We start from the raw sequence: 12,327 nt of genomic DNA, 5'->3' as shown, positions 1-12,327 counted from the left end.
CAGTAACTACGCACAGAACACAGGTAGGCCCTACCATGCTGGACAAACAAATAAAAAAAAAACAACAAAAAAACCCTAAAACGACAATAACACAAACAGGATTAGCAAATTTGGTTGTCAGTTCTCTCGACAAATCACCTGACCAACAACAAACATGTCCTACAATCGCAAAACGTATCTCAATAGGCCCCACTAATTTGAAAATTACAAACAATCAGTAAAAAAAAAACAAACAGAAAAAAAGCAAAACAAAAATCCTTTCGATTTCGGATTATGTCTTTCTCTGACAATCAGGCCTATGCAACTAAAAAATTAAATAAAAAAATTAAGATTAGAAATGAACAGCATGTGGTACGTGCGGAAGCGTCAACATCTACCGACTGCATGGCAACTTTGGCTGTGTAGATGATCATCAGTAATAAATACATGAGAGCTGTTGTTCTTTCTTAGGTTTACTTGGCATTTTTTCTTTACTTGATTGTGTGATCATGTATCGTCACTAACAAAAGGATCGTTTCCCTCATTTCAGTCTTGTTTTGCAGATGTGCCTTTTTCAGACAGAAATGTCTTTGAATAGATACAGATGATGAGGAGCAGCAATACCTGAGATCATGAGAAATTTTGTGTCAATCATGCACGGCCACCTGTAGGCCTACATCTCAAAAGCGTCTCAAAGACAGTTTTAGCATGCTTTAGGGTACTGCTTTGATCCCATGATTGTCACCGCAAGCAAGCCGGGAGAAGAACAAGATGGAGATTCGATAAATCTAAAACTATATGCGCAGAAGAAAATAACGCAGAAAAATCAAATGAAATGAATGTGCAGTCTTGAGGTGTATGTTAGGAAATCATACCTCAAAGCAAACACTTTCGCTAGGGAAAAGCAGGCAGTTTTTAAAAGAAATGATGGAAGAATGATTGTCACTTGTGATCTCAATATTTCACTTTTCCGTAGCATATTCCAGAGCACAAAAAAAAAAAGAAGGAAAAAAAAGGGATCGGTATTCGTAGAGGACAGGTATATCCTGTAGGGAAGGTATTATGCGTGTGCAAAAATGTGTACTATGAATGTCCTTGTACTAGTAGGCCTATATTAGGTCCATGGCCTGTCAACAAATCACCCGACGAACAACAAACATGTCCTTCACAAAACGTACAGGCCCACTATTGTTTACTCTTTTTTTTTTTTTTACTTGGAAGCTCATTTATCGACAGAATAACAAAAACAAGAAAAATGGGAGGGCTACCTTTGATTGTTTGTTTCAGTTATTTTATCTGTTCTTTTCAACACATAATATGGCGAGAGAATCTTATTGTTTATTATAGCATGAAAACATGGCAATTGAACATGCATTTCGGACCGCCTCTATATAGATCTGCAGAACAGTCCACTAACACGCAGCTCGCAGCTGGTCGTATGAATACTAACAGTACCCAAGTACATAATACGTGTAATACGTTAGTAGCTTGCAACGGGGCGAACGAACGAAGCCAGCTCGCTTGCCATGGCCACGCATGTACCATCCACTAGTACAGTGATTGGCATTGTCATAGCGAACGGAAGCCAGTACGATATCGCCACGGACTACATTGTTCAGTGGACTGAATCCACTCTTTGGTGGAAGCATGACTAGCAAAGAGTATCGACTTTTTGGTGGAAGCAGGGAGGTCTCACCTCCCTGGTGGAAGGCAAAGAGTGGGGAAAGCGCGTGGGGCATGTGTACAATATGGGTACTGTAGCATGCTCATGGCCACCCACGTGCACAGTATACGGTTGGCCCATCCATGCCCCCATGATACGTACACACAACATACACCGCACAGGGGTATCGTTCGATCGTACACTACTGGACGTCGGACATAAAACGCACACAGTGGCTATACACACAATGTACGCAGTTGTCGACAGCTTGCTCTGCTATAAACGGATCGCGGATCGTAGCCTCTGGGATGCGGTCGCGCTTGTGTACAGTACACTTCAGTAGTATATCACAGAGCTCTCTCAAGACTTCTGTAAGTAGTATAGTATCAGTAGTATCCGAAAACCGACTTTCTTCTCGGGACCGCAAGGGGGCGTTGTGAATCATGCGCTCGAGACCAAATCCTTCCGTTTTAAACGAGCCGTTATTTTGCGAGAGTCACTACTGCAGTTCTCATCTAAATTGACGTTCTAGTAATCAAACATGAGTTATAATGCTCCCTAAGCATCATACTGACTAGCAGTTATATCCTGATACTTTGAATCATGGTTTCACTCGGTGAAATGCACCTTAACAGGAACTCCATTTTATCTTTAAACCTGCAAATGGGATCCTCTACCATTAACAGGACAATAGGTTACAATGTAGCTTTGCTTTGGCAGGATATTGTAATGACTATTAGTCTTTTAAGTCCTTGAATCATCTCTGGAATGTAATCAGAAATGTAACTTGAATGTAATTGAGCCCACCCATGATCCCAAAGGATATAAATCAACAATTTTGAAACATGCCCAGGTGTGGTGGAAGAGGGAGCATACTTACATACACATCTTTCAACATGAGAGTACATATGCAAAACCATAAATGAGACTGGGCTCATACATTCTAGATTTCAATAGTGACACCCCTGCCAGGCCAAGGTACAGAGGTCATTTATTTAATGATGACCAAATGAACAAGATATATCAATTGGCAGTAGGTGATACACATTTCAAGCGTCTACGCAAAAGGCCACCCCCCAAAAAAATATGTTTGCTTGACCTTATTAAAAAGTACAAATTACCAAAATCCAAGAGGGTCGGTATTTTGTTGTTTTCTTTCATCTGTTTTTCTTTAGGTATTTATGTTTTTAAACACATTTTTCATTTTGCGTTAAAAATAGATCACAAATTTGTAGAAGATGAAAACTGTGGGAAAAAAAATTGAAATAGTATAAAATAAATAAATAAAAAACCCGAGCCAAAATTTCCAGGATTTTCTGTTGGTCGCATAGGGCATACAATTTTTTTTTTTTTTTTTTTTTTTTTTTTTGGGGGGGGGGGGGGGCCTAACCATAGACTGCCACACCCTTGGCATCCTTACTGTTCAGTAAGAGACCGGAGAAAGTGTTCTCCATCAATGTCCATCTTCACCTTTTTTATTTTCAAGGTGAGCAGCTCCTTCTCTAGCTCCAACTTCGCCTGCTCCGCTTGAAGTTTCTTGAATTTCTCCTGAGAGCACTTTATCTCCCATTCCAGGTATGTGTTGTAGAGTTGGCCCTCTGACTTACGCCTCTTGTTTGACTTCCCAGGCAGTGAGGCAACAGCTGCTGCCGGTTGCAAGGGGTCTCTAGCTGCTGATGGTTGTGGTGGGGCTCTAGCTGCTGCCAGTTGTGGTGGGGCTCCAGCTGCTGCTGGTGGAAGGGGGGCTCTACCTGCTGCCCGTTGCAAGGAGGCACCAGGTACTGTAGGTGGCAGGGGGGCTCTAGCTGCTGATGGTTGTGGTGGGGCTCCAGCTGCTGCCGCCAGTGGCAGGGGGGCTCTTGCTGCTGCCGGTTGTGGTGAGGCTCCAGCTGCTGCTGGTGGCAGGGGGGCTCTTGCTGCTGCTCGTTGTAAGGAGGCTCCAGGTACTGTCGGTGGCAGGGGGGCTCTAGTTGTGGGAGGTTGCGTAGGGACTCCAGCTGCTGGTGGTGGCAAGGGGGCTCTAGCTGCAGCTGCCGGTTGCGGGGGGGGCCCCAGCTGCTACCGGTGGCAGGGGGGGCTCCAGCTTGTGGTAGTGGTGGTGGTGATGGTGGTGGGGCTCCAGCTGCTGGTGATGGGGCTCTCCTATGTGGTGGTGGGACTTCAGCTGATGATGCAGCTTGTCGGACTGGTATCAGTCCACGCCTGCAAGAAAAGTGAGAAATCACAAAATTGTTTTAATAATATTGCCATATTTCCACAAACAGTAAACTGTACAAGTTGTAGCTCTGAGAGCTTTTACAAGATTTGAATAATATAATGCCTATTTTGGGCGAATTGAGAGAAATTTAAAATGATTATTAATAAAAATACATAATTTTGAAAATTTACGTGGGGGGGGGGGGAATGCCCCCCCCCCCCTTCCCCCTGCTGCATACAGCCATGCTTTAATAGCGTGTACCTGATTCATAACTACACATATCCCATTGTTTATGTCATACGTCCATTCAAGTTGTATGATCAAGGGAGCGGTGGTTATTGTTTCGGTTCTACATTCATTTTATTAATCATTTGACACAATTTTCAGGATTTCCACTTAATAATAGTAGTATTGACTGGCCTTCAAACAGACAGACTATATCTTTACCCTCTCTGAAATCAAATTTTGCCCACAAATATTGCTTGGGCAATATTTGATTTCAAATTGGGCAATATAGTCTCCTATCTCTTACAGGCCAGTCAATATTATCATTAAAAAGGTACCATTAACAAGTCATTTTTTAAAAAGAAATTTCCCTTTATACAATAGGCCAACTATGACAAAAATCAAATCAATAAACTAGTACGGATATTTTTAATTTCACATTTCACTTAAATTTTATTAAAATACAATGATAGTTTTATTAAATTGGATATAATTTTTAAAAAGAAAATTAGATATTTGATGATTATAAAGGCAATTCATCAAGGAGTCATGATTTGCTTTGATACTGCTATTTTGTATCTAAAATGATTTAATTTTTATTTTTTTTATTGTTCAGTGGGCCTTCCCCCCCAAAAATGAGCGTTATCTGCACTTTGCAAGTTCTAATTATTATCAATTTGTTACATTGTAATTCTTATTTGAGTTCCAAGCGTGAAAGTTGTTACAAATATTTATTTGAAAGAGCTTTATCAAATACTGAACAAGTTTTATTTTTTGAAGTTAACTTACCAAAACCATTTCTGTGCTTTAACCCTTCCTTATGAATATTCGAATGAGTTGGTTATATCATAGCAACACAATTTGTAATACCATCATTACAATGTGTTAGCAGGAAATGCTCCCCCCCAGAATGTGACATATTAAAATTTCATTTATAAATGTTTATTAAATTTTCATACATGTATTCCCCTAAAAAAAAAATTCTGTAGATCTTATACATCTTGTACATTAAATTTTGAATCACTTTGTACTGATACAGTGCAAATTCAATAGAAAGAGATTTGACATAACAAAATATCGGATAAAGAAATATATATACCTATATTTCTGAGATAAAAATGAAATTATTATTTTTTTTTAATTATTTCTTGAATACTGATATAATGTAAAACATGATATATTCGCGGCATGAATTTTTCGCAAATTGGAGCCGACAGCCTTTTTCATGGCATTAAATATTCTCCAAGTGCCACAGGCATTCAATGCATATAGTGTAAACAAGGACTTTCGCGTGCATTTTAATTTCGCGAATCTTGGCGCTCGTGAAATTAAAGAGCACGCGAAAATTCCTCGTTTTACAGTACACTGTAACAGAATATTAATACAATAACCCAAATTTCCTTGTTAAGGAGGTCCTTGTTATAAAGACTTTACACAATATCATACTCATTGATGATTGGATTTTATTTTTTACATAACAAAACAAGAAACTCAGGTTCACTCCAAGAGATTTGGTTGAAAAAATAACTTACAAGGAATTTGCTCCATTGAGGATGCCAATCAAGGCTGCTGAGTTGGCTCCAATGGCATTCTCAACTCTCTCGTCAATGTCAGTCATTACACAGACCGGTCCTCCACCACCTCAAATCAACATGAGAAAAACAGAAGACACAGGTGACGATAACTTTGTAAACATATAGTCTACGTCCTGCCGATTTCAGATGAGAATCACTTTATAACAAGCTCTTGAGCTAAGTTTGCATGTGCGTGTGTGTGTGTGTGTGTTTGTGCGTGTGACATTACTTTTTAGACATGGCAGATACCTCCTCTCATTATTGCATTGGCCCCCAGGTTATAAGGAAATTTTAAAATGTCTAGTAAAATAAGCCAGTTCAGAGCTCCAGTTTGAGCATGAGCAGAAAAAGGTCATTTGTACCGAGAGACAAGCTGGTTTTTTATTTCACTGAGATAAGCAAATGTAATGTTATGATTATTCGTGGAATCCTTATAAATAGTGCCTGACAGTACATCCACCTGACAGCAAGCCTGGTATTTGGCAATGTTAACAGAAAAAGATTGTTAATGTATTCAAAACAGCACAATGAAATAGATGCTTCCCAAAGTGTTGATTGACAAACCATCCTGGTCACTTCATCTACACAGGTTCATTCTTTGTTAGAATACGAGTTCCATAAATTGCTACGTTGGGCAAGCTGCTGCATTATGTCACTTTGAATTTAGTTAAGTGCCTAACCAACTGCGAAAAATGAAAGGTCATTTGTACCCATGTGCACATGAGCTTTCTCCGAACTGGCTTATTAATTTAATGTCCTCAAATATATGTTGATCAGCTATAAATTTGACTGGCTGGAGTCTGGGCCATTATATATTATGCATGAAGATCTTTTTCCTTAACACCATACACTTGTTATTTGCAAATATTCAAATTTTTGGCCCAAGCCTACATCCAAATACTTTAAACTGACATTCTAGCTTGCGAAACAATTCATTGACGATCACATGAACCGACGAATCCATCAAAAATGGTCAACATATTGGATTTTCACTTTTTCCCATTTTTACATAGTTCAAACAAAAGACTATTCTGTTTCAATTTTTAAAGTCATAATATAATGTCAATTAAGATAAAATTGCAAGTACAATTTGGCCCTGACCGCGAATCGAAACATGTGTATGTACTATGTGCGCGTGCCTCCAAACCTGCATCATAAACATAATATACACACACATGCTCGCCCACACACACACACACGCACACACATGCATATACATTGTACGTATATTACTATATACAAACACAAACACACACTAATACACGCACAAAAACATACACATACACATACTGTACACATTCACACAACCACACATATACACACACTCAGACACACTCATACACATATATACACATACTGTATATGCACACACACATACAAACACTCGAACACACACACAAACTAAACACTAACACACACACATGTAGAACTCACCATACACACAGACACACATGTACACATACACACTGTATACGCACACGTACACATGCATAAATGCATACGCATCAGACACAAATGCACACACATACACACATGGACACAAACACACACGTATCATATACACTTGTAAGCACACTAACAGACACATACACACATACACATACTGACACACACACACACAAACACACACACACATACACTGAAACACATACACATACACACATATGCATATAAACACACAAATGTATACACTCACACGTAAACATTCACACAAACACAGAAACGCTCATAAGTATGTTAGACGAGCGATTTCACCTTTGTGACGGCACGCACTAAACTGCGATCGGGCGTCTGACGATGAGCAAGACTAAAGACTGGAAAGTAGGTTAGGGTTAATGTTACGGTTACGGTTAGGGTATAGGGTAGGGTTAGGGCACGTGTACACTGTTGGCTATTATGTACAACCATGGACCTACTATACATGGACTAGAAACGAAGGTCTTTTTTTGATCCCATCATCACCGCTGCCACCTGATTATGTGCATCTTAATGCGTACATTCAGGTGCTGGGATAATGACGCTTGTGCAATCGTGCATGGTCATTGACAAAAGAACCATTTCCCTCATTGCAGTCTTATTTTGCTGAGGTACCTTTTCTGACTCAACTGCCTTTGAATAAATACCGATGAAAGGGAGCAGCAAACCCGAAAACATGACAGTTTTCCTGCCACAAAATTGAAAATTACTGAAGTAGACACTTGTGGACAAGCATGAAACATGGCTTAATGACAAGACATACATGTCATCTACGGTTACTGTCCATGTTTACTCTGGAACAATGTGCGAAAAATGAGGGAAATTAGATTACAAATCACAATCAACCTGTCAAAATAATTGCTTTCTCTTGTAAAGTACGCGCATTTCACAAATGAAATTACTTGAGCGATAATTCCCCAATGTACACTACAACTGCACATGCATTTTTCTTGATTTAAGAGAATTACTATCTTCTGCGCATCAGTTTTTAGATTTATCAAAGCGTCGTCTTGTTTTTATCCAGGCTGGTTGTCGGCGGTGATGGTAAGATCAAAGCAGGAAAGCACGCTTAAAATGTTTTTGTGACGCTTTTGACAGAAACAGGTGCATGAATTACTTAACGAGTGATGAATGTCCATTTGTAGTAGGTCCATGGTACAACTGTGTGGTACACAGCACAGGTGGGACTGAGAAAAATGGAAAAAAACAAATCTGTGAATTCTCTCCAAGTGAAAATGCCATTGATATTTGATTTTACCAAATGAAGTTGATGTCCGAGGTACACCCAAACACTGTTATTTCTGTTCCTGCTTTTCTACTTTTATTTGACTAAAAACATACCAGTTACAAAAAATATCTGACAATACAGTCCAAAACCTTTTACAAACCAAATCATTCTTGACTTATACTGCTTCACATTTATCTTAAGTTTTATTGAAATTGAAACATTGAATATGTCAATGACTGCTTTTTTAAGGAAAAAGCAGAATTTCATTTTCTTTTTTCATTCAGTATTAGTTCACTACAGAACTTAATGCCAAGCAGCCATAGGTGTAATGCAATTATACCTATGCCTGCAGAGGTGGGGTTAGGGATAGGGTTAGGGCTAGCATTTGCCACTTTTACATGTAGTCTCTAGTCTCGCTCATCATTTGCTATCCAATGCAATCTTAGTGATTCGACGGTTCGAAGATCATGCACATTAACTTCCCGGTCTGTAAACCATTGAATCATTACATTTACCACAGTGCATGTAACGAGGTTCACTTTACATTGCTGAAGTAATCAAATTTTTGACTGTATAAGGTTTATACTACCATCATAGTAAGCAGCAGAATTCAGGCTTTCTTACAAGGGATATTCTTTATAGCATACAGTTCATTTTATATGTACAAAACAAATACGAAACCCGCCCAAACTTTATCCTCCTTTTCCTCGAAATTGTGTTTGCGCCCAACAGGGACCAATTTGTTGGTTCGTGTGATTGTCAATGAATTAATGGTGATAAATACATACACCATTCCATGTCTATATCATGCACATCACAACACAATGTATATGTGATCCTGTCATCACTGCCACTTGAGTCTTGACCAGGGGGGTCAAGCCCTGCCATTTTGTAAAAATAAATTGAACGCACAAATAGAGGGTCACTGAATAATTCATTTTGTTAGATGATACGCGCAATAACTGTTTTAATTACTGCGACGCAATTTGAAAAACTGTTGGGTCAGCGAACTGCGAATGCTCACGTGATCACAGGTAAAGAAAATAGGTCACAGGTTTATATCGAATTTGTAAACAAATTATCATTCATGATTACAAATTACACACACACAAAACTAACCAATGTCATTACTGAATGCCTGAGCCTCGTTCTTGATACGTGCTGGTCTTATTGTTGTGCGCCACACACAACGCAGCTACATGTATGCCCGTGACGTCACCACCGTCCACTAACGATGAATTATTCAGCTATTCAGTGACCCTCTATATGTGCGTTCAATTGATTCCAGTGGGCCGGTCCGAGAACAATGCTTAACATGCTGACGTATCACAAAGCTTTCCGTCTAGTAATTTTAATTGATATGTCTATGGTCTTGACCAATAAATATGTCAGATTCGATTAGTCAGGGAACTTCACTTTTTTCATTGACATTTGTTGGTCAGGAGGGGAATTGTGAACGAGGGCTGTGGATATTTACAATCTGTATCAGTACAAACTAATTGTACATTGCCTCACAACGTGGAATTGGGACCTAAAGAAATGCTTCAGGGCCCTGCTGTGGTAGGAAATGAAGAACTATTGTCAATACCGGAAAAAAAAAAGTGAAATTCCTCGACCAATTCGACATATTTATCGGTCAACACTGCCACGCCACTAACTTCAGGCTATACCGGCTAACCCTAAATCTAACTTAGACAGTATATTATTAAACTCTTACAAATACCGTACATCTACATGTCCCAGTTTCCGTTCAGCAGTTTGTAGTTGTAAAGTGATACATACCGAAGAAAACGTGCATAATTTAATTTGCATAATATGTGCAGTATGCGGTCAATGTGCACATACAAAAATATTTAGAAGTTCATCAATCACACATCCAAAATACTCTGTGAATCTTAAGATTGAGATCTAACGGTTAGAACACTAGTTCTAGACCTAATTCTAACTTGTTAAACTGTGATTCCTCAATTACACTGTAGAAAATACAAAAATCATATTTGTTTGAAAATGGAATCGAACAAGCTGCATTGATCATTTAGAAAGTATTCCTGAAACAGATATTCAAAAATGAATGGAAGCACCACACATTACTTCATTACCGATTACCCTTGACTTGTATTTGGCCATTTTGTGCATGCATAGGCTAACAATACTAGATCTATAGCCCGTTACATATTCAATGTTGAAAAAAAAAATCAAATGTAGAATGAAAACTTAGCTTTATTTCTTTGCTGAACGAGATCCGAAGAACCCTCAAACTAGTATCACTCAGAACAGGAGACTAGAGTCTACTAGTATGTGGGTTACATGTACTGTAGTTTAATCACAGCATGCAGCTGCACAGGAGCAACTGATGATGCATGATGCAGAGGCTTTCACCGAACACCCTATGAACCCAACTGGGGCAGCGCTGCCAGTGGCCCGGCGTGCAGGATGACTGACAGAGTGATGGTTGAATTGCGCCTTGAGCCCGAGCTGTACTGACAAATCCAACAATCGAAAGATAAGCTGATACAAATCGTCCTCGCTTGCTGGAAGTTTTGACGGAGTAGTCTAGACCTAACTTGTCTTTAAAAGTAAAATTGATACTGTATGCAGCCGACAAAAACCGTGATTTGTGAGCAGTTTCACAGACAGCGCAGAGCTTCAGGTCGATCGTGAAAAGGGCTAAAATTGCTGTGCGCAAGCGCAAGATTTGACCCAATTTTGACCTTTTCTTGTTATTCTTACTGCGCCATCTACGATTTGTTCCATATGTTCCTCTCTACATTCACGTAACATATTACTTATATATCACCTCATTATTTCAATAAATCAAATAAATCAACATACCTGTCTTTGACATCTCCTGTCTTTCCTGGTAACGGTGCTCTTTCATAGTGCTGGAAAGGTTGTTCCATTTTTTTTTAATCTCGGGCACCGACCTCCTCACCCTTGATACAGCATTCACCCTGCTGGTGATTGCCGCCCAGGCCCGTTCTTTATCTTTATGTGTCACGGTCTGGCCAAGTTTAGGTTTTAGGACGGCCTCGAACTCCCTATACCCCTCCACCAGCTCATATTTCTCCACTTCACTGAAATTCTTTTTTCTTCTCTCGTCGCCTTCCATCATCTTCGATAGCTATGATCTCCGAGTAGGAATACATACGTTAGACAAGGTTTGTGCGAAAAACAATTAACACGTAATTTCCCATAGGAAATCGTCGCACAGCGCAGCGGTGATCGTCTGCCCATTTTGGCCAAGACATCGCGCAAAAATTGTGACGTCATAAGTAAAAAACTTATCTTCGGGCGATGTCATCGATCTTCGCTAAGTTTAAGCCAAATCTTTGCTCAGCATTTGAATACGACTTAAGTAAACTACTTAGCCAAGTAAAATCCTAAGCTCAATAACAGACTTAACTTAAGTATGGATTTGAATACCGGCCAAGGTGCCTACCTATTAAACAAACTTTACCGTACGTTAGAATTAACGCTATCTAACGTTAACCGTTAAGTTACCCGTTTTGTTAGGCATCCTAACAACAGCTGCTTCTGTTCTAAAATCTAACGTTGACTTGGAATATAACTAACTAACAGTTCTTTAATGTTCCATAAACCCGAGTTTCTACCCGAATTAAATCCTACCTGCCCGAAGAAAGAGGTCTAACACAGTTAACACAAAAAGTCAACGTTAGCCCTCACGTTTAATAGGCCTTTGTTCTAACGTTACTTATAAATCCAATGACACACAGTCGATCCTTTTAGTTGTAACGTTAGGCCGTTTGTGTTTAAGACTCTGACAGTTAGACTAACGTGTATACTGAACGTTTTAACTTGTTAAGTTAGAGTGGTTCTCTAGGTCTAGGGCCTATAAATTTAAAGGGGCCCTGAAATTCAAATGCATGTTGATTTGTGTTGATTTAAAATACCGTCAAGTTCTCAATACTACTTTTGTGGTGAAACGGATATCTAACACGATTAACGTTAGAAACATTCTATTTAT

At 39.3% G+C, this 12,327-nt stretch overlaps 1 protein-coding gene across 1 annotated transcript; it reads right to left on the bottom strand.

Annotated features, from left to right (window-relative positions):
• Window positions 1-3,024: 3,024 nt before the first annotated feature.
• LOC139730635 (uncharacterized) lies at window positions 3,025-11,688 on the bottom strand. Its single transcript, XM_071641492.1, has 4 exons — window positions 11,175-11,688; window positions 5,597-5,705; window positions 3,705-3,844; window positions 3,025-3,672 (listed from the first exon to the last, which is right to left on the bottom strand). Exons 1-4 carry the CDS (start codon window positions 11,452-11,454, stop codon window positions 3,059-3,061), a joined length of 1,143 nt encoding a protein of 380 aa, XP_071497593.1. The 5' UTR covers window positions 11,455-11,688; the 3' UTR covers window positions 3,025-3,058.
• Window positions 11,689-12,327: the final 639 nt, after the last annotated feature.

Source organism: Diadema antillarum, unplaced genomic scaffold (genome assembly GCF_040938485.1).
Source record: "Diadema antillarum isolate AM-2024a unplaced genomic scaffold, OU_Dant_1.0 seq00000324_RagTag, whole genome shotgun sequence".
NCBI classification, from domain to species: domain Eukaryota; kingdom Metazoa; phylum Echinodermata; class Echinoidea; order Diadematoida; family Diadematidae; genus Diadema; species Diadema antillarum.
Note: the sequence above shows the minus strand (reverse complement) of the source record. Positions and strands in the feature narration are given on the sequence as shown.